The 22508-nt window shown below is 36.1% G+C and overlaps 1 protein-coding gene across 1 annotated transcript in view; it reads right to left on the bottom strand.

Moving 5' to 3' along the window:
- The window catches only part of CCDC14 (coiled-coil domain containing 14), a 70067-nt gene that overhangs the window by 37103 nt on the left and 10456 nt on the right, over positions 1-22508 (bottom strand). Inside the window, exons 6-10 of the mRNA XM_008708244.2 lie at positions 21804-22040; positions 21601-21692; positions 20009-20507; positions 17926-18067; positions 5824-5906 (exon numbers count right to left, since the gene is read on the bottom strand). Of these exons, the coding sequence (XP_008706466.2) occupies positions 5824-5906; positions 17926-18067; positions 20009-20507; positions 21601-21692; positions 21804-22040 (1053 nt within the window). The remainder of the gene's footprint in view (positions 1-5823; positions 5907-17925; positions 18068-20008; positions 20508-21600; positions 21693-21803; positions 22041-22508) is intronic.

The raw sequence follows: 22508 nt of genomic DNA on the forward strand, positions 1-22508 counted from the left end.
GCACTAAGTACCTATCTATCAAAAATTACTCTGAATGTAAATGGACTAAATTCTTCAAAAGACAGAGGATATCAGAATGGATAAAAAAAAAATAAGAGAGTCATTTTAGACCTAAAGACACCTGCAGATTGAAAGTGATGGCGTGGAGGGGCGCCTGGGTGGCTCAGATGGTTGAGCATCTGACTCTTGGTTTCGACCCAGGTCATGATCTCAGGGGTCATGGGGTCAAGCCCCGTGTCCAGCTCTGCACTCAGCGGGGAGTCAGTTTAAAGATTCTCTCCCACTGCCACTCCCCCGACTTGTGCACACTCTCTAAGGTAAATAAATAAATTAAAGAAAGAAAGTAAGTGAGGGGATGGAGAAACATCATGCAAATGGATGTCAAAAGAAAGCCAGAGTAGCAATACTTAGATTGGACAAACTACACTTTTTTTGTTGTTGTTTTACTTTTTTTTTTAAAGATTTCATTTATTTGAAAGAGAGCACAAGTGCATGAGTAGGGGGAGGGGCATAGGGAGAGGGAGAAGCAGACTCTCTGCTGAGTGCAGAGCCTCATATGGGGCTCAATCCCAGAACCCTGAGTTCGTGACCTGAGCTAAAGTCAGACATTTAGCCAACTGAGCCACCCAGGCGCCCCCAAACTAGACTTTACACCAAAGACTGTACAAGAGATGAAGAAGAGTACTGTATCATAATAAAGGAGACGATCTAATAAGAAGATACAGCAATTGTAAATATTTATACCTCCAACTTGGGAGCATCCAAACATATAAAATAATTAATAAGAAACATAAAGGAACTCATTGATAATAATACAATAATAGTAGGGGACTTTAAAACCCTTCTTACATCAATGGACAGATCATGTAAGCAGAAAATCAACAAGGAAACAATGGCTTTCAATGACACACTGGATTAGATGGACTTAACATATATTCAGAACATTTCTTCCCAAAGCAGCAGAATACACATCCTTTTCAAGTGCACATGGGACATTCTCCAGAATAGATCATATACTAGGTCACAAATCAGGCCTCAACAAGTAGAAAAAGATTGAGATCATACCATGCATATTTTCTGACCACAATAGCTATGAAATTTGAATTCACAAGAAAAAATGTGGAAAGACCATAAACACATGGAGGTTAAACAACATATTACCAAAGAATGAATGGGTCAACTAGGAAATTAAAGAAGAAATTTAAAAAAAAATACATGGAAACAAATGAAAATGAAAACACAATGGTCCAAAACCTTCAGGATGTAATAAAAGCAGTCCTAAGAGGGAAGTATATAGCAATACAAGCCTTCCTCAAGAAGCAAGAAAAATCTCAAACAACTTAGCCTTACACCTAAAGGAGCTAGAAAAACAATAAACGAAGCCCAAAGCCAGCAGAAGAATGGAAATAATAAAGATTAGAATAAAAATAAATGATAATAGAAGCTAAAAAACCAGTAGAATAGATCAATGGAACCAGGAACTGGTTCTTTGAAAAAATTAATAAAATTGATAAACCCCTAGACAGACTTGTCAAAAAGAAAGAGAAAGGACCAAAATAAATAAAATCACAAGAGAGGGGAAATAACAACCAACATCACAGAAATACAAACAATTATAAGAGAATTTTATGAAAAATTATATGTCAACAAATTAGACAACGTGGAAGAAATGGATAAATTCCTAGAAACACATAAACTACCAAAATTGAAACAGGAAGAAATAGAAAACTGGAGCAGACCAATAACCAGCAAAGAAACTGAAGCAGTAATCAAAAATCTCCCAATAAACAAAAGTCCAGGGCCAGATGGCTTCACAGGGGAATTCTACCAAACATTTAAAGAAGAGTTAATACCTATTTTTCTTGAACTATTCCAAAAAATAGAAATGGAAGGGAAACTTCCAAACTGATCCTATGAGGCCAGCACTACTCTGATTCCAAAACCAGACAGAGACTCCACTAAAAAAAAAAACAAAACTGCAGGCCAATATCCCTGGTGAACATGAACGTAAAAATTCTCAACAAAATACTAGCAAATTGTATCCAACAGTACATTAAAAGAATCATTCACCACAATCAAGTGGGACTTATTCCTGGGCTGCAAGGGTGGTCAATACTCAGAAATCAAAGTTATACACCACATTAACAAAAGAAAGGCTAAGAATCATACGATCCTCTCAATAGATGCAGAAAAAGCATTTGACAAACTACATCATTTCATGATAAAAACCTTCAATAAAGTAGGTTTAGACGGAACATACTTCAACATAATAAAGGCCATATATGAAAAAACCCACAGCTAATATAATCCTCAGTGGGGAAAAACTGAGACCTTTTCTTCTACAGTCAGGAACAAGAAGACAAGGACGTCCACTCTCACCACTGCTATTTTAAGTCCTAGTCTCAGCAATCAGATAACACAAAGAAATAAAAGTCATCCAAATTGGAAAGGAAAAAGTCAAACTTATCACTGTTTGCAGACGACATGATACTGTATACAAAAAACCCAAAGACTCCACCAAAAAATTGCTAGAACTGATACATAAATTCAGTAAAGTCGCAGGATACAAAATCAGTGTACAGAAATCTGTTGCATTTCTATACACCAACAATAAAGCAGCAGAAAGAGAAGTCAAGGAATCAATCTCATTTATAATTGCACCAAAAACCATAAGATACCTAAAAATGAACCTAACCAAAGAGGTAAAAGATTTGTATTCTGAAAACTATACAATACTAATGAAAGAAATCCAAGACGACACAAAGAAAGAGAAAAACATTCCATGCTCATAGACCGGAAGAACAAATATTGTTAAAACGTCTATACTCCAGGGTGCTGGGGTGGCTCGGTTGAGCATCTGACTTTGGATCAGGTCATGATCTCAGGGTCCTTGGATCGAGCCCCGTGTCAGGCTTCATACTCTGCGGGGAGTCTGCTTATCTCTCTCCCTGTCCCTCTGCTTCTCGCCCTGCTCATGCTCTATCTCTGTCTCTCTCAAATAAATAAAATCTTCCCCAAAAAAGTCTATACTTCCCAAAGCAATCTACACATTTAATGCAATCCCTATCAAAATACCACCAGCATTTTTCACAGAGCTTGAAAAAACAATCCTAAAATTTATATGGAACCACAAAAGACCCTGAATAGCCAAAGCAATCTTGAAAAAGAAAAGCAAAGCTGGAGGCATTACAATTCCAGACTTCAAGTTATACTACAAAGCTGTAGTCAACAAGACAGTATGATACTGACATAAAAACAGACACACAGATCAGTGGAACAGAACAGAAAACGCAGAAATGAACTCACAACTATATGGTCAACTAGTCTTCAACAACACAGGAAAGAATATGCAATAGAAAAAAGACAGTCTCTTCAACAAATGTGTTGGGAAAACTGGACAGCAACATGGAAAAGAATGAAACTGGACAACCTTCTTACACCATACACAAAAATAAGTTCAAAATGGATGAAAGACCTAAATGTGGGACAGGAAACCATCAAAATCCTAGAGGAGACAGCAACCTCTTTGACATTGGCTGTAGCAACTTACTAGATAGGTCTTGTAAAGCAAAGGAAACAAAAGCAAAATAAACTACTGGGACCATATCCAGATAAAAAGCTTCTGCACAGCAAAGGAAATCAACAAAACTAAAAGGCAACCTTTGGAATGGGAGAAGATATTTGTAAATGACATATCTGATAAAGGGTTAGTAACCAAAATATATAAAGAACTTACCAAACCCAACACCCCAAAAACAAATAAACCAGTTTAAAAATGGGCAGAAGACATGAATAGACATTTTTCCAGTGAAGATATACAGATGCTAACAGACACATGAAAAGATGCTCATTACTCAACATCAGGGAATTCCAAATCAAAACTACAAGATATATCCTCATACCAGTCAGAATGGCTAAAATTAACAACACAGGAAACAACAGGTGTTAGCGAGGATGTTCCCACTGTTGGTGGGAACGCAAACTGGTGCAGCCACTCTAGAGAACAGTATGGAGTTTCCTCTACAAGTTAAAAATAGAACTACCCTACAACCCAGAACTACCCTACAACCCTACGATTGCACCACTAGGTATTTACTCACAGGATACAAAAATACAGACCCAAAGGAATACATGCACCCCAATGTTTATAGCAGCATTATCAATAGCCAAATTATGGAAAGAGTCCAAATGTTCCTCGACTGATGAATGGGTAAAGAAAATGTGATACACACACACACACACACACACACACACACACACACACTGGAATATGACTCAGTCATCAAAAAGAATGAAGTCTTACCATTTGCAACAACAGGGATGGAGCAAGAGAGTATTATGTGAAACAAAATAAGTCAGAGAAAGACAAATACCATATGATTTCACTAATATGTAGAATTTAAGAAACAAAACAGATGAACATAGGGGGGAAAAGAGAGGCAAACCATAAAACAGACTCTTAACTACAGAGAACAAACTGAGCATTGCTGGAGGGGAGGTGGACGGGGGATGGGTTAAATGGGTGATGAGAATTAAGGAGGGCACTTGTGATGAGCACTGGGTGTTGTATATTAAGTTATGCATCACTAAATTCTATACCTGAAACTACTATTACACTGTATATTGTATTACAATCTAAATAAAAACTTGAAAAAGAAAGAAAAAGGTTGTCCACTACATATTAAGTGAATAAATGCAAGCTTCAGAAGAGCATATGCAGTGTAATCTCATTTTTAAAAAAGAAAAAACACATACATACTTCTTTTAATGCCAGGCACGTGGTAGGAACGCAGTATTTGTGAAAGAGATCAATTCTATAAAAATAGTAGACATGTGAAAGGAAATAGAGCCTTTTAAAAAAAAATAGGGGTGTATTATTGGGATACAATAGCACAGACCTTTAAAAAATTTTTTTTTATTTAAATTCAATTTAGTTAACATATAGTGTAGTATTAGTTCCAGGGGTATAATTCAGTGATTTATCAGTTGCATATGATACCCCACGCTCATTACATTAAGTGCCCTCCTTAATGCCCATCACCCAATTACCCCATACCCCCACCCACTGCCCCTCCAGCAACCCTCAGTTTGTTTCCTAGAGTTAAGTCTGTTATGGTTTGCCTCCCTGTTTTTCTGTTTTGTTTTGTTTTAAAGATTTTCTTTATTTGACAGAGAGAGAGACACACACACACAGAGAAAGCACAAGCAGGAGGAGTGGCAGGCAGAGGAAGAGGGAGAAGCAGGCCCACTGCTGAGCAAGGAGCCTGATTCGGGGCTCAATCCCAGGACCCTGGGATCATGACCTGAGCCGAAGGCAGACACTTAACTGACTGAGCCACCCAGGCACCATTCCTCTCTGTTTTTATCTTATTTTATTTTTCCTTCCCCTCCCCTACGTTAATCTGTTTTGTTTCTTAAATTACATATGAGTGAAATCACGTGGTATTTGTCTTTCTCTGACCTATTTTGCTTAGCACAGTACCTTCTAGGTCCATCCATGTCATTGCAAATGGCAAGATTTATTCTTTTTGATGGCTGAGTAATATTCTATCGTATATATATACCATATCTTCTTTATCCATCCATCTATCAAAGGACATCTAGGCCCTTTTCATATTTTGCTATTGTGGACATTGCTAATAGCACAGATCTTTTATTTTTGTTTCTGTGCTATTTTAATTTTTAGTCCGAAGTATTATTCCTATTTTTTTCAAATATAAATTAAAAGTCTTCTTAAAACAAAGTAATTAAAAAAGCTCAATTCTTTATCAGTATTTCCAGAACAAAGAATTCACTATCAGTTCTTAAAGCTCTTTCACCTACATTCAAGGTTGCATTCCACAGCACCAGATGACTTTTGAATTTTTTCTTGTTCTCTAAGTTGCCGGTTCAAAATTCTCAGTTGCCTAAAGGAAATAATAAAGAAACATGATTCCAAGAATCCCTTTAACAGTATACATCTAACAGTATACATCTAACAGCCTATTAAAAAAGACAGCACCTCCCCTCTGGTAACCATCAGTCTGTTCTCAATAATTAATAGTCTTTTTCTTGGCTTGTCTTTCTTTTTTCCCTTTGCTCGTCTGTTTTGTTTCTTAAATTCCACATATGAGTGAGATCATATGGTATTTACCTGACTGATTTATTTTGCTCGAGTGGGGGGCTGGGGAAAAAAGGGGATAGGCACTAAAGAGTACACTTATCATGATGAAAAATATTAAAAATTTTTTTAAAAAAAGACAACACAAAAGATGATACCTACAAGGACTGCAGAAGTCCATCTCATCCCCAAAACAGAAGACAAAAACCAGATAAACAAAACAACAAAACCACATTACTGCTATTATTCATAGGGCCTGAGATAATTTTTAAAAGATTGCCTGGGACAGCATAAACTCTCCTCCCACAAGAAAAAAGATGACTTCTCTTATTTTTCCTCTTTCCTTTTTTGTTCTCTCAATGATTTCCTGGTCTTTTTTTTTTTCCCTTTTATTTCCTATTTCCTCTTGCTATTTTCTTCTTCTGTCTTCCTTCTCTGTATTTTCATTATTGTACAAATGACCTACTCTTTAAAAGATCTGTCATAACTATGAACTAGAAAACCTACAGGGACTGACTGCCATCAGATGTGCATCTGCATGGTTTGTCACACATTGAAAAAATTGGGAAATGCAAACCTATGCTTCTAATAATTTCTTTATTAGATGGAAAAGTTAATGGCCTTATTTTAAAAAACTGAATGTTAATGAGCAGCAACTTGGCCCCACAATGAACTTCACAATTTGTGGCCACTTCACAAACTAAAACATACAGAAGGAACTAAAAAGTGTTTACTTCTAAGAAGTTAATGCTGAAAAAAAGTTGTCTCTATTTTCTTTCCAGAATTGCCTGAAAATATTCTGTATTATTTATTTTTGTTACTGAATCTAAAATGATAGTGCCCTACCTCATATCATTTACATGTATTAATTCCAGATGGATTAAGGAGGTAAACATAAAATAGACAAAGAAACAAGACCAACTATAAAAGTTCTAGGTGGAAATCTACATAATCTTGAAGTGGGGAAGGCATTCCTAAGCAAGACTCAAAATTCACCAACCATCAAGGAAAAGAATGAAAGATTTAACAGTATCAAAATTTAAAACTTGTTCTAGAATTAGCAGTCTGGAAGCAAACACCTGCAACATATATGAGACCAAAAATCTGCAACACTTAAAGAGCTCTTGCAAATCAGTAAGAAAGGCGATAAAAATGGGCAATTCACTAAGAAACAGAAATGGCCTATAAGCACACAAAAAATGCTCAGCTTTACTAATATGAAGAAATGCAAAGTTAAAACAGGAGATATTTTATGGCCACAAGACTGACAAAAATAAAAAGGAAATAACATTATTTTGTGGTGAGGCAAATGAATTATCTCAATTGTTGGGAGTCTACTGATATAACCATTTGAACAGCAATTTGAAAGTACTCAACAAAATGTAAAATGTTCATTATCTCTGACAAAATAATTCTAAGTTATCTAGCCTCAGAAATATAACTGAGCCTTGAACAACACGGGTGTGAACTGTGCAGGTCCACTTATACACACATATTTTATAAATACAGTACAGTACTATAAATGTATTTTTCTCTTCCTTATGATTTTCTTAATATTTTCTTTTCTCTAGCTTACTTTTGCAAGAATACGGTACATAATACATATAACATACAAAATATTTGTTAATAAAAACATTCAATGTTATTGATAAGGCTTCCAGTCAACAGTAGGTTATCTGTAGTTAAGTTTTGGGGGAGGCAAGAGGCATACAAAGATTTTTTACTTTGTAGGGTGTAAGGGCCCCTAACTCTGGCATTGCTCAAGAGTCAACTGTAGCTGTACATGTGCAAAAGCATCTACAATCTTAAGATATATACAAAGATGTTCACAATAGCAATATGTACTAGTACGAAGTTAGAAGCAACGTACAATCCTATATAAATTATGGTATATCCATAATAAGAAATATTAATACACGAGTAGTTTTTAAAAGAGACATCTACATGTACTGACAAGGAAATATCTTCAAGACTCATTGTGAAGTGAAAAAAAAGCAAGCTACAGAAGAACAACAGTATAATACAATCCCATGTTTGTTTCAAAACAATTCTGCTTTTCTTTTCTTTTTCTTTTTTTTAAAGATTTTATTTATTTATTTGACACAGAGAGACAGCCAGTGAGAGAAGGAACACAAGCAGGGGGAGTGGGAGAGGAAGAAGCAGGTTCCCAGCAGAGCAGGGAGCCCGATGCGGGGCTCAATCCCAGGACCCTGGGATCATGACTGAGCCGAAGGCAGAAGCTTAACGACTAAGCCACCCAGGCGCCCCCAATTCTGCTTTTCTGAAAAGTTTCCCCTTTATAACAAAGAATGCAGATCCAGGAAAGGCAGCACAGACTGGCAATCCATAACTCTAACTGGAATGCTTCTTTCGGTATTTTCTAGGAAAACAGCACTGAGGTCCTCTTGCACACCAAGTGTGTGACGGAAGCTTTGCTTGACCATCTTCTTGTACGCATGTCCCTAGTCAGATTCTTCTCTTGTCTTCCCCTATATGGCCAGCCTAAACTTTCATCCCTCACTGTAAACCTCTCATTCCTACCCTCCCCCTCTCAGTAGGATACTTTCCTATTTTCACTAAAAATAACATGGCTTGGGGACAAACTGTTACCCTTCTGCCCCAAGTTGTACAAATTTATCCATATATATATGGATAATATATATATATATATATTAATCCTCACTACTTTCTTCTAGTTTTAGAGAAAGGGAGCCTCATCAGCTTCCTGATCCCATCTTCTCCTCTACCCTAAAGGACTCTGCTCCTCTTTCACTTCTTTTATCTTCTCCATCTGCAGCTTCTCCTTTTCTTGTTCATGTGCCTAAGCCAAGAAGCATAATAAAAGCACTCCCATACTTAGGAAAATATTCCCTCCAACCCAACTGTACTATTAGCTACTCTCCTTCCCTCTCATTCCCAGCTTTCAGGGCCAGGCTTTTAAAACGTGATTGTTCTATTAAAAAGTGATACATGATAAAAAAGAAAAGATAATCTTTTAAAAATGGATAGTTATACATGCTTTTTAACAAATACTACATATTATATTTTCATGCACTTGATTTAAACAAAGGAAAAGAACTGCTGTCATTTAGACAAATATTTCTTTTCTCAGTTTACTCATTGTTTCAAAATATGGCTCTATTGACATTGTCCACAATAGCTGAACTGTGGAACGAGCTGAGATGCCCTTCAACAGACAAACGGATAAAGAAGATGTGGTCCATATATACAATGGAATATTACTCGGCCATCAGAAAGAACGATTGCCCAACATTTGCAGCAACATGGACAGGACTGGAGATTATGCTAAGTGAAGTAAGTCAAGCAGAAAAAGACAATTATCATATGGTTTCACTCATTTATGGAACATAAGGAATAGCAGGGAGATCAGTAGGAGACGGAAGGGAAGAATGAAGGCGGGGTAAACAGAAGGGGGAATGAACCATGAGAGACTATGGACACTGGGAAACAAACTGAGGGTTTCAGAGGGGCAGGGGGTGGGAGATTGGGCTAGCCCGGTGATGGGTATTAAGGAGGGCATGTATTGCATGGAGCACTGGGTGTTATAGGCAAACGATGAATCATGGAATACTACACCAAAAACTAAGGATATACTGTATGGTGACTAACATAATAAAAAAGAGAAAAAATTAAAAAATAAAAATAAATAAAATATGGCTCTATTGAAATGAAACATATACAACAAACTGCACAAATCTAAAGTACATAATTTGATAAGTTTTAACATATGATATGATGAAACCATTGCCACAACTAAGATATATATCACACTTCCAAATTTCCGCATGTTCCATTTTCACAATATCCCCCAAACGACCGCTGATTTATAGATAAGTTTGCATTTTCTGGAATTTCATACTATATATTTATACAGTATACAATTATCCTGACAATGGAACCATACAGTATATACTTTAGCCTGCCTTCCCTCATTCAGCATCATGATTTTGAGATTCATCCATGCTGTTGCATGCACCAATAGTTCCTTCCTTCCCACTGTCTTGAGCAGTATTCCACTTACAGATGCACCACCATTTGTTTATCCATTCACCTGTTAACAGACATTTGGGGTTGTTTCCTATGAACACTCACAAGTAAGTTTTTGTGTGGTCATAGGCTTTTACTTCTCTGAGTACATACCAAGGAGTGAAATGACTGGATCATATGGTTTATGTTTAATTTCTAAGAAACTAGCAAACTATTTTCCGAAGCGGTTGTACCATTTTATATTCCCACCAGTAAATTATGCAAGTGCCAGTTCCTCCACATCCTCACTAACATCTGGTATAGTCTTTTGAATTCTAGTCATTCTGGTGGGTATGTGGTGTTATTTTGTCATGGTTTTAGTCTGTATTTTCCTAATGATTAACAATGATGAGCAGATTTTCCAATGCTTATTTGATATCCATCTATCTTCTTTGATGTAGCGTCTATTAAAATATTTTGCCTGTTTTTTGAGTTGTAATGGTTCCTTATATATTCTATATGCATAAGTCTATCAAATATATGTATTGTAAATATTTTCTGTTATTTACCTCTTCATCTTTAGTAATAGTGTCTTCTGAAGAGCAAATTTTAAATTTTGATAAAGTCCAACTTACAAATTTTTTGTACTTACATTTTTTTTTTTTTAAAGATTTTATTTATTCGACAGAGATAGAGACAGCCAGCGAGAGAGGGAACACAAGCAGGGGGAGTGGGAGAGGAAGAAGCAGGCTCATAGCAGAAGAGCCTGATGTGGGGCTCGATCCCAGATCGCCGGGATCACGCCCTGAGCCGAAGGCAGACGCTCAACCGCTGTGCCACCCAGGCGCCCCTGTACTTACATTTTTTGTTATATTTAAGAAATCCTTCCCAACCCAGGATCCCTAAGATTTTTTTCTTATGTTTTCTGTAAGCTCTACTTATTTATTAAGTTTTAACTTAATAAATATTTAACTTGTATATTAAGATTTGTGATTCATTTCAAATTAATTTTTATATATGGTGTGAGGTAAAGGTTGAAGCAGTTGTTCTTTTCCTTTCTTCCTTCTTTCCTTCCTTCCCTTTTTCTTTTTTTGTATATGGATCTCCAATTGTTCCAGCATTATTTATTGAAAAGATTATTCTTTCCCCATTGAATTTCCTTGGCATCTTTGTCTAAAATCGGTTACCTTTATTTTATTATTATCATTTTTTTTTTTACTTGAGAAAGAGAGAGAGAGGCCGAGGGAGAGAGAGAAGCAGGCTCTGGGAGCCTGACCCAGGACCCATGAAATCATGACCCAAGCTGAAGGCAGACGTTTAACTGACTGAGCCACCCAGGCAACCCTGAAAAATCAGTTACCTTTATATGTGAATTTATTTCTGGACTTTATTCTGTTTCAATTATATATCTGTCTATCTTGACACCAATGCCACACTGTTTTGATTACTATAACTTTATGTCTTGAAATAGAATAGTACCAATTTTGTTCTCCTTTCCTGAAGTTGTTTTGGTTTAGTTATTTTAGATTCTTTGCATTTCCATTTAAACTTTAGAATCATCTTTCAAAAAAAAAAAAAAAAGATGCTGGGATGCTGGTTTTCACCAGAATTACACAGACTCCATAGATCAATTTGAGCAGAACTAACATCTTAACAATAATAAGTCTTATAATCTATGCATCTGGTTTATCTCTCACTTATACAGGTCTTCTTTAATTTCTCTCAGCAATGTTTCATAGTTTTCAGTACACAGGTCTTACATATTTTTAATCAAATTTATCCCTAAATTGATATTTTTTGATGTTACTATTAATAGCATTGTTTTTAAATTTCACTTCAAATTGTTCATTGCCAATATATAGAAATATAATTGCCTTTTGTATATTGATCTCATATCCTGCAACCTTGCTAAGCTCGTTTATTAATTCTAGTTGCTTTTTTGTAGATTCTGTAGGATTTCCTACAAAGACTCATGTCATTTGTGAATGAGACAGCCTGTACTTTAAAAGGCTTTTATTCCCTTTGCTGCTTTATTGCACTGGTAGAACCTCCAGCACAATACTAAGTAGAAATAATGATCACTTCTTATTGGACATCAGTCAGACAGTTTTTAAGCCTATACAGAGAGAAAAAATTAGCCAAACAGATAATATTACAAATACTATTACAAATATTACAAATACTATTACAAATACTATTTTATAATATTGTAAGTATTTTTTATAAATACTATATTTTAATAATATTACAAATGCTATTTTAAAATATTATGTACTGAATTTAGGACTACATGATTTTATCTAAAGGAAAAGTAACAACTGAAATCAGAACTAATGAACTTCAGGCAAATATTTTTCTACTTAATAAAGTAGTATTCCTAAATAACCTTAAGTAAAGAAATAGGATATAAAAACATTAATTTTGGAATTTTTATTGTCAAGATAATTAACGAATTCTATTCTGTACCTTAATTCCCACAGTTGTCTTAGTTCTATGTATAGATTCAATATTTATCTCTAATCCACTCCTTTATTTGAATTCATCTCTGGGTTGATTAGAATTTGCCATTCAACAATTTTTTTAAATAATTTTTTATTATGTAATAGTCACCATAGAGTATATCCTTAGTTTTTGATGTAGTGTTCCATGATTCATTATTTGTTTTTAAAGGAGTCCAAGGGTGCTGTATTTTCTAAGTTCTTGCACACTTGAGATGATGACTGTTGCTTTTACAGCAGAAGGATTGCTGGGCCACATATGAGATTCTTGGAGCATACTTTCTTTCCCTTAGATCTTTTAATGTTCTATGATTTTTGGGCAATGAATATTCCTGTGAAAAGGCTGAGGCCAGCCTGATATTTTTCTCTTTACACATTATTTGTTTTTATTTTGAATGTCTATAAAAGTTAATTTTATTTTGTCCTTAAGATGTGCTGACTTTATTAGCTTGATGTGGTGACTGTATTAGCTTATGTCTTGGTGTTGATCATTTTAATAGTTTTTCTGGGATCCTGAATGCCCTACTGATCTGCTGACACAGATTTTTAGTAAATTTCCCTTTATTTACATATCTTTTAATCTTGTCTTTAATCCATTTGTTCTGTTCTCTTTATCAGGAACACCCACTATGCCAAATTTTGCATTCTTTATTTCTCTTCCATACGTATCTTCTTTAAAATAATTTTCTATTATTCTCTTTGTATTTTGTTTTATTTCTTCAACCTTATCCACCACGCCTCCAGTCATTTAACAAACATTTATCAGAGTGAGTGCTAGGCACAATTCTCAGCACTGGAAATAACAGCAGCAAACAAAAGAGACAAAAATTTAGCCTTCTCAGCCTTCTCAAATGTACACAGACAGAAAAGAAAACAGACGTTACCAGAAGCTAAGGGGAAGGAAGAGACGGAATTACTGTTTAATGGGTACAGGGTTTATGCTGGGGATGAAAAAGTTTTGGGGACTAGACAGTGGTTATGGGAACACAGCATTGTAAAAGTATCTAATGCCCCTCAAAAGTATACTTATAAAATGGTTAAAAGGATAAATATAATATCATATATATTTTATCACAAAATAAATCAATAAAAATTTTTTTAAAAGGGTTTGGTAAGAGGAATAAGCTAAAGTTGGTAGGAGACACTGAACTATGAATTTAGTAGCAAATGTAACAGAAAGATTTCAGGGGAAAAAAGCAAAACCCCCAAAACAACAAAATCAGCATTCATATTGCTTAGGTTCTAATGAAATATAATAAGTATTCTAATGGAATATAAAATACCTGACTTCATGTTTGTTTTCATTTTTTTTTTTTAAGATTTTATTTATTTATTTGACAGACAGGCAGCGAGAGAGGGAACACAGCAGGGGGAGTGGGAGAGGTAGAAGCAGGCTCCCAGCACAGGAGCCTGATGCGGGGCTCGATCCCAGAACGCCAGGATCAAGCCCTGAGCCGAAGGCAGACGCTTAACGACTGTGCCACCCAGGCGCCCCTGTCTTCATTTTTGTAAGAAGTTTTGCTTTTATTTTCCTGAGCTCATTTAATTCACTTTTCTTCTCCTTTCCTGTCTTTTCTCCTTTAAGCATTCTCTCTTTTCCTGCCTCTAAGAAGGAACCTATTATCTTTAATTTCCTTGAAATATGGAATACTGTTTCAAATTTTCTTGGGTTTTCTTCGAGCAATTCATCTCGTGATATTTATTCTTGACCCCTTTTATCTCTTTTGTCAGTTTGTTTATTCTGAATGCTATGCAAAGATCTCTCCTATACATTCCTTCTTCCCATGGTTTTTTTTTTTTTTTTTTTTTTTTTTTTTTTTTAAGATTTATTTATTTGACAGAGACAGAGACAGCCAGCGAGAGAGGGAACACAAGCAGGGGGAGTGGGAGAGGAAGAAGCAGGCTCCCAGCGTAGCAGGGAGCCCAACGCGGGGCTGGATCCCAGGACCCTGGGATCAGGCCCTGAGCCAAAGGAAGACACTTAACAACTGAGCCACCCAGGCGCCCCTCTTCCCATGGTTTTTGTGACATCTCTTTCTCCTGGTTTTGCTGCCACTTCCTTACTGCTCCTTCTTGGGTTTCTTTCACAGCTTCCTGCTCCCGTGTTCTTTCCTTAAAAAGCTGTTATTTCCCAGCACTTCACCCTTGGCTGGGTTTCACACACTATACCTTCCTGGTGAATTTACCACTCACAAGCTGATAATAAATCACTTGTTTTTAGTCACCATTGTCTCTAAGTGCCTACAACAGTGCCAAATCTATAGTAAAAGCTCAATAAAAATGTGTTTAGTGAATAACTTCCAAGTCTGGATATCTATCCTGGGTCTTGTTCTGTGCTCCACTTACACCATATAGATCTCCAGATGGTCTCAATGACAAATTTGGCATGTCTAAATCTTAACTCACTGGCTCTCCTACATCTTCTATCTCAAAAGTAACATGAAATAAACAAATAAACAATATATTCTTCCTTTAGTAGCTTCCATCTGGGAGAATTATGTTACCATCTGTCAAATGATCAAGCCAAAAAACTGAATGCCACCCCTTGCTCCTCCCTCTCACTCCTATTTCATTTTTTTTGTTCTGTGAGTACATAATGGTCTCATATTTGAGTCTATAGTCAGGAAGTGGTCATGAATTCTACCTTGCCCTATAAATATTATGGAACTCTCTAGCGCAATGGTTCTTAACTGGAAGAAGTCCCCTCCCAACCCTCATGCAGGAAATTTGGGCATGTGCCAGGGCTTTTGGTGGTCACAACAAATGGGGCACTACAGACATTTCATGGGTAGGGACCAGGAAGGCTAAATGTTAAGCCTTTTATCAGAAGTCCCAAATAAAAACTGTGCAGCCCAAAATGCCAAAAATGTCCAAATGCCATAGAAACATTGCATCTGGCTATTTTTTTTAAGCCACAAGATGGCAATAAACTCCACGAAAGTCCTGAAAGATCGCTTTTCTGGCTAAACAGAAACACGTAGTTTCTAAATGTCCAAACAGGAAAAAAACTTTTCTGATTGAAAATGCTGAGAAACACTTCTGAATGACCCTATGTATTCCAACTTTGATTTGTAATGGAATTATAGATGATTCTTTCTAAATTCAGTTACCAAAGAGGCACAAAAATTCCTACCCCTCTGCTGGAAACCTCATTCTACTAAAAAGACAAATTGACAAATTCTTTGTTTTTCAAACATTTCATTTTTAGAAGGTCAAGTAAACAGTGGGAATAGCATGCTATATAATCTTTGTCCTCTAAGGACATAGAGCCAAAAAGATCTGGTGCCAAGTCTGAAGAATAAGGTTAAACATCAAACTAATACCTTTTTAAAAAATTAAAAACAAGCTGTGGACCAATAAAGTAGTAAGTCTCATTTTCTTAAGTGGCTTATAAATTAGCTCCCAAAACAATTCTAAAATGTTCTAAAGAAGGGACGTAAACAAGAACCACTGATATTCCCCACGGCACATGTTAAAATAGATAATATTCTAAGACTAAGTTCTTATTTAAAGAAACCAATTAGTTGACAGTCATAGCTTCAAAAACATGCTTTTTTCTTTTTTTTTTTTTTTTTAAGATTTTATTTATTTATCTGACAGAGAGAGAGACAGCCAGTGAGAGAGGGAACACAAGCAGGGGGAGTGGGGGAGGAAGAAGCAGACTCCCAGTGGAGGAGCCTGATGCGGGGCTCGATCCCAGAACGCTGGGATCACGCCCTGAGCCGAAGGCAGACGCTTAACGACTGAGCCACCCAGGCGCCCCAAAAAACATGCTTTTTTCAAAGAGCTTACAGTATACAGTTTGCTAGTCCACAAAATACACTTAAATACTGAAGTCCTGAAGTATAAATAAGTTAGATTCTATTTCCTAGCAGAAGCAATGCAGAATGTAGAAATTAAGATAATTTGTTCTCTAAAATCAAACTACCCAGTTTGAATCTTTTTATATATGTGACTTTGGACAAGTTACATAACCTCTCTGTGCCTTGGCTTCCTCCTCTGTAAATGAGAAAAACATAATGCCTACCTCATGGAGCCATTCTGAGAATTTAAAGAGATGACACATATGAAGGACATAGGCTGGCACATTAGAAACATTCAATAAATGTTAGTAGTAGTATTAGCTGTTACCATTACTATTATATATTCATACTTGTTTTTTATTTTGAAAAACTAATACTTTATAAGTCAGAACTGAAGACAGTATTATTAGAATTTAAACCCAGCAATCCCGTCTTATATCATAGTATCTTAGAGACTAATGACCTTTAGAGAAATAATCCTAAGCAAGTAAATCTCACTAGGTGTCATGCCTTTGCAGTCTCCAGATTTATAAATTTGACCTCCTCTCCAACTAGGAATGCTATTTTATTGCTTTCTAATTTCATGATAATGTTTGTGTAGGTCCTTGCAGTTCCTATCTGGTACTCAGCTCATGTAACCATAATACCCGCTCAGGGCGCATGCACACTGCAGGGCCGCAGAAGCACCAACACTGTATTCTCATTCTCTGCAAAGTACACACCTACGGTAGCAGCCTTGGTGGCCATCACTGAAACATTCAAAGTTAGGACATTGCTAATAATATGTGACTTCCTACATAAGTTAAAATAGCCAAAAGAAAAAATATCTAAGAATTTAAATGAGTTTTTTTCTATGTCTGAGGGTGGTGGGGCTACTGGTGCTCACCCCATAGGGTTCTCCTTTCCTCCCGGACTGTATGGGCAGTATGGGAAAATTTTATGTCCCAAATCTTTACATTAGGCAGGGCCATATGCCTCATTTTAGCCTACAAAACAGAAGTAGAAGTGAGACTATCACTTCTGGGCTAGGGTGTGTAGACTTGGTGTACCAGATCTGTGTTCTCTTTTCCCTGAAAAACATGTCGTATGAGAAGGTGGCCTCATGAGATGGAGGGAACCTAAACCCTGAATCATAGGATGAAAGAGGGTCTTTGCCGACCCACATTGGTCTTGGCATAAGGGAGAAAGAAACTTTGGCCATGCTATGCCACTGAGACTCTGGAGTTTGTTACTGCAGGACAACCCAGACTAGTCTGACAAATGCCCTGGGGAACTTCATTTTCCTCTCTATATCCTACCAACCAGTGAGACAATGGAGGCAAAGGAAGTGGGAGAAAATATGTACAAGCGAGCAGAAGTAACGGAAGAAGAGTTAGAGAATGCTGGCAACGTTTAGAAATGGAGAAGTAAAAGTAGAAACGCAGTGAAACAGTAAATCTATTTTTCTTACAGAGTCCTAGATAGCTCATTTGGCACCTTTGTTCTGGCCACGGGACATCTTTGCATATGACAAAAATATTCAAAGAACGATTTGTACCTGCGTAACCGAGCATTCTCACTTCTTAGTGGTTGCATGGCCAGTGCTATTTCAACTTGAATATTTGTGTTTCCACTTATTGCTGGAAGCAGAGATATACACGCCTCCAATTCTGCAATCAACCTCTGGATTTCTGAATCCTCTATGAAAGGGAGAAGAAATAAGTAATAACAATACTGTAAATTATTTTTGGATAAGATTATTCATGTGTATTACTAAAAAAGAAAATTCTCCAGATATATACATATTTGCTATAAACAAACAACTTAATTACTCATAAATGTGATGTATAAATCCTATTTTCCTCTTTCCTGTTGCCTGCATTTGCTTATTCAAAAAAATTCTAAAGAAACTAAATTCAACAAACTAAAGATTAATCTTCTATCATAGAATTAGTGATTTTTTTCAGTTAAAGAGTCTAGTAGGAAGATAGCTGACATGTCTCCTAGCTTACATTCCCAAAGGACTATTGGACTCCTATCACTGCTGAAGGGTTTCCTATAATTGATTACAGTAATGACATTTACAATACATCCTTTGATCCTGGCATAAGTAAATAATTCACTTTAGGTGATTCAATTTGGTAAAATATTGAGGGAGGATCTACTCTGATAAGATTTTATTATTTAATTTTATAAAATAGATTTAAAACAACCAGCCACACCTCATTTGGTGTCCACATCAAAAGCAGTACCATTTTTGCTATTTTTTGTGGGGAGTGGATGGTTTGGGAGGTAGCAAATAGACACAGGGAGAAGGTGGATTTTAGATCTTTTGTCCTTTTATATTTGCCCCTTCATTTCCATTCAAATTTTCCGCGGACTGAAAACATTTAATTATTATAATATTTACTTTCTCAAATCCAAAAGAGGTAGAAAGTATATTCTAAATTATAAAACTTTACTCAATCCCATGGGTATTTTAACACCCTGGTGTAAATAAAGTACATGTACACAGTAAACATCTGTGACCAACTATTGAGAAGCTCCCTACCAATCCTTTGTAGAGTGGTTTTGCTCATAAGCACTGGAGGTAGAGATCTGGGCTCCAGCATTTTCTAGCAATGGAACTTTAGTCAAATTACTTAACTTCCTGAAGCCCAGATTTTCGATAGTTAAATGGAGATAACAATGTCTCATCGGATTGTTGTGAGGATTAAATGAGGTAATGCATATAAAACACTCAGCACAGTGCTGGGCACATGGTAAATACTCAATAAATGACAATATTGTTACTCTTATTATTATTGTTCCTACGATTAAGTATTTGGTTAAGAGAATAGTAATAAATTGAAGGTCTGAAAACACAGAGATTTTAATATATTAAACCTTCAGATTAATAGTGCTATGTTCCTGTAACACATTTTAAGATTTGGAATTTCTTTTTGTCAGTCTGCAAATATTAGGTATTCAGTCAGTGCTTCCACAATCAATTATTGTGGTTTCTAAGATGACAAATCTGTAACTCACTCCAAGTGAAAGCTATTAGCATATACACATAATGAAAACAAATGAATACAACTTGGCTCAAATATCTCATAACTCCACCTTAGACATTTTTCTTAATTTAAAAAAACCCAAAAGTAAACTGCAAATGGCATTAAAAGGTTTGGATTACTTCTCAAAGTCAGATTTGTTAAATCTTATAACAACTGGTTATTAAAGAAATGATGGGAAGAAAATCTCTACATTTTTTTAAAATAGCAAAAATTACCACTCCATTTAAGGGAGTTAATCACCTTTAGGGCTCTTCTAACCCCTATAAGTTTATGGCTATAAATTCTCTTTGGTTGAATCTTCTCAAGGTCCTTTTGAATCAAGTAGAATGAATACACACTTGCAAATAAAAGACTGTTTGATACTCTCTCATACATTTCAAACCCACAGGAAACAAGAGGGATCAAAACCTAGAAAGTAACAAAATAGGCAGAACTCACTTCCTTACTAGCTCAAGACATTTCTGTGGAAAATACCACAAACTCCATGTTGACCATTCTAAATATAAATGATGACTAAATACTATGACATTGCTCTCTAGCATTAACACCACGCTACAGAAAATTATTTTAAAAGTGCTCATATACCTTGCTCTGCTAGCAGGGCCTTGAGCTCTCCCAGCAAATACTTTAGAGTTCTGGCTTTGTCGGCACTCTGGTTCACATTTTTTGCCTTCTGCACATCCTTTATTCTTGAATCTCTCATGTGTACGTTTAAATCCTTTCCTTCACTTGTGACTTCTCCAGTTTGTTCTCTGGCACAGTTGTCTTCATTACTGGACGGGAAAGCTGGCGGCAACAGAGTGGGGCTTCGGTGTGTCTGACTGTCCGGATAAGAATGCAATAGATTCATGTATGTTTGAAAACACTTTAGTAGGTCTGGTTCCTTAGGAACTCCTTGCTGTGGCAGAAATCCATTAACAAAACCCAGCTGCTGGAATGGTGGAATAGACGGTTTGTCGGTTTTGGGCAGGCTACATGGAACTCCAAGACCAGGACTGAAGGAATTCCGTAGGACATCAGTACAGTTCACAGAAACTGTTTTATTTTGTGATGCAAACTGGTTGTCACCATCAGTCTGAACCTCCTACAGACAGAAAAAAAACAAGCCTTCAAAAATGTGAGCACTGACCTGTAGGCATTAAGTATAATAAACTCAAATACAATAAACTTGCAGGATGGAGTTATAGCTTACCAGTGAGGTAAGCTGGATTTCCCCTGAGCACAATATTCTAGTTTTTTAAAGCTTATTAGTTAGCTCACTCTGCACGATGGGAACATTATAAAGCCATGACTAAAACTGTGTGCAAATATCACACATGGTTTAAAGGCTTTTCAAAAATCAGTCCACCTTGGGACAAAACAAACTTCCACTTTGGGAAATTGCATTGCAAGAAGATAAGCTCAAATGTACAAAAAGCTTTTGCACAAACATGTTTACGGAAACATTATGGTAGTAAAAAACTGTTACTTAAATGTCCTACCGTAGGGGAGTAGTTACACGGACTACAGTATATCCACTAAATAGAGTACTAACACATAAAAAATTTACAAAAGCTATATATTAATTGAGAAACATGTTTACAATAAAATGCTAAGTAAAAAAGGTAGTATATAAAACTGTATAATTATGACTATATTTTTATTTATTTTTTTAAAAGATTTTGTTTATTTATTTGACAGAGAGCGAGCACAGGCAGGGGGAGCTGCAGAGGGAGAGGGAGAAGCAGGCTCCCCACTAGCAGGAAGCCAGACGATGTGGGGCTCCGTCCCAGGACCCTGGGATCATGACCTAAGCTGAAGGCAGACGCTTAACCAACTAAGCCACCAGGCGCCCTTATGACTATACTTTTAAAAGAAAGCAAACTTAAATAAAAACCAGAAAATAAAACCAGAGAATTAAATGATTGACAAGCGCTCTATCAATATGTTAATAGCAAATGTGCTTAAGTGGTAGGTATGGGTGATTTCTTTTTTCTGCTGATCTCTTTCCCTCCCCACCCCCCAACCACTGTCCTTAATGAATGGATAAAACTTTTCTAGTAAAAAATAATTTGAAAAAAAATTCATATTTACATCTTAGGGCATTATGATACAATCAGTAAATTCAATTTTTCTCTCTTAAGGTGATGATTTCTCAAAGCAAATAATTGCTTGTATAATGTATAAACTGTACCCACAGAATGAACCACTGGAGGGCAGGATGGATGCTGAAGTAACTGGACTGGGGTGGAAGTAGAGAAGCCACTAGAATGTAGAGTTGCCTGAGACTCTAAAAGGTAAGAGGGAGAAAAAGTTATCACATCTCATACTGCTTTTACAACAAGTAGGCAACTTAATTAGAGTTTATATTCATGCTTTTTAAAATAACATTCATACTAACCAGAATCAGACATGGTGTGGCAGGGTACAGCAGGAATACCATTAGGGTTGTTCTTTGAAGCTGAGTTATTCATCAGTGACATTTGAGTCTGCACATGCTCACAGAGGGCTTGGTATATTATGGGTGAATACATTCTATAGTGATCTTGCAGTGACCAATTTTGTGGTATATCTGATGAGCCTCTCTCACTTCCAGCAGAAGCTTCATTAGGTATATGTTTCTTATTATCTGAAGATACTAATATGGAAGAAGGAAAAACAAATTCTTGAAATATGATTCTTCAAAAACTTTTACCATAAAATATTACGGAAGAAAAAGACTCTCAGAAATAGCTCAATTTATCATATACTTTGTAGAAGGGCTTTACCAGTATCACCCCCTAAAGAAAATCACCTCAAATTCTCTTTTAAAAGTAGTTAATGGATTGTGTATGTTCTCCAGTCAAAAATTATCTATACTACATCTTTAAAATCTCTATTAAATGGTATTTGTAAAATGTCTCCTTCAATTACAAGACCCCTCTTTAAGGACATTATTTCCAAAATCCAGTAAAACTCTACCTTGCTCCTTGTCCAGTTCATGCTTTCAGGGGAAAACAGAATAAGAGAGACAGGATACTCTGTAGCAATTTTGATACTTGGACCATTAAAAAAAAAAAAATCAGAGCTTTGAGAGCAAGAATAAAAGTGTACTTAATCTACACAT

This window comes from Ursus maritimus, unplaced genomic scaffold (genome assembly GCF_017311325.1).
Source record: "Ursus maritimus isolate PB19 unplaced genomic scaffold, ASM1731132v1 scaffold_4, whole genome shotgun sequence".
In the NCBI taxonomy this organism is placed as follows: domain Eukaryota; kingdom Metazoa; phylum Chordata; class Mammalia; order Carnivora; family Ursidae; genus Ursus; species Ursus maritimus.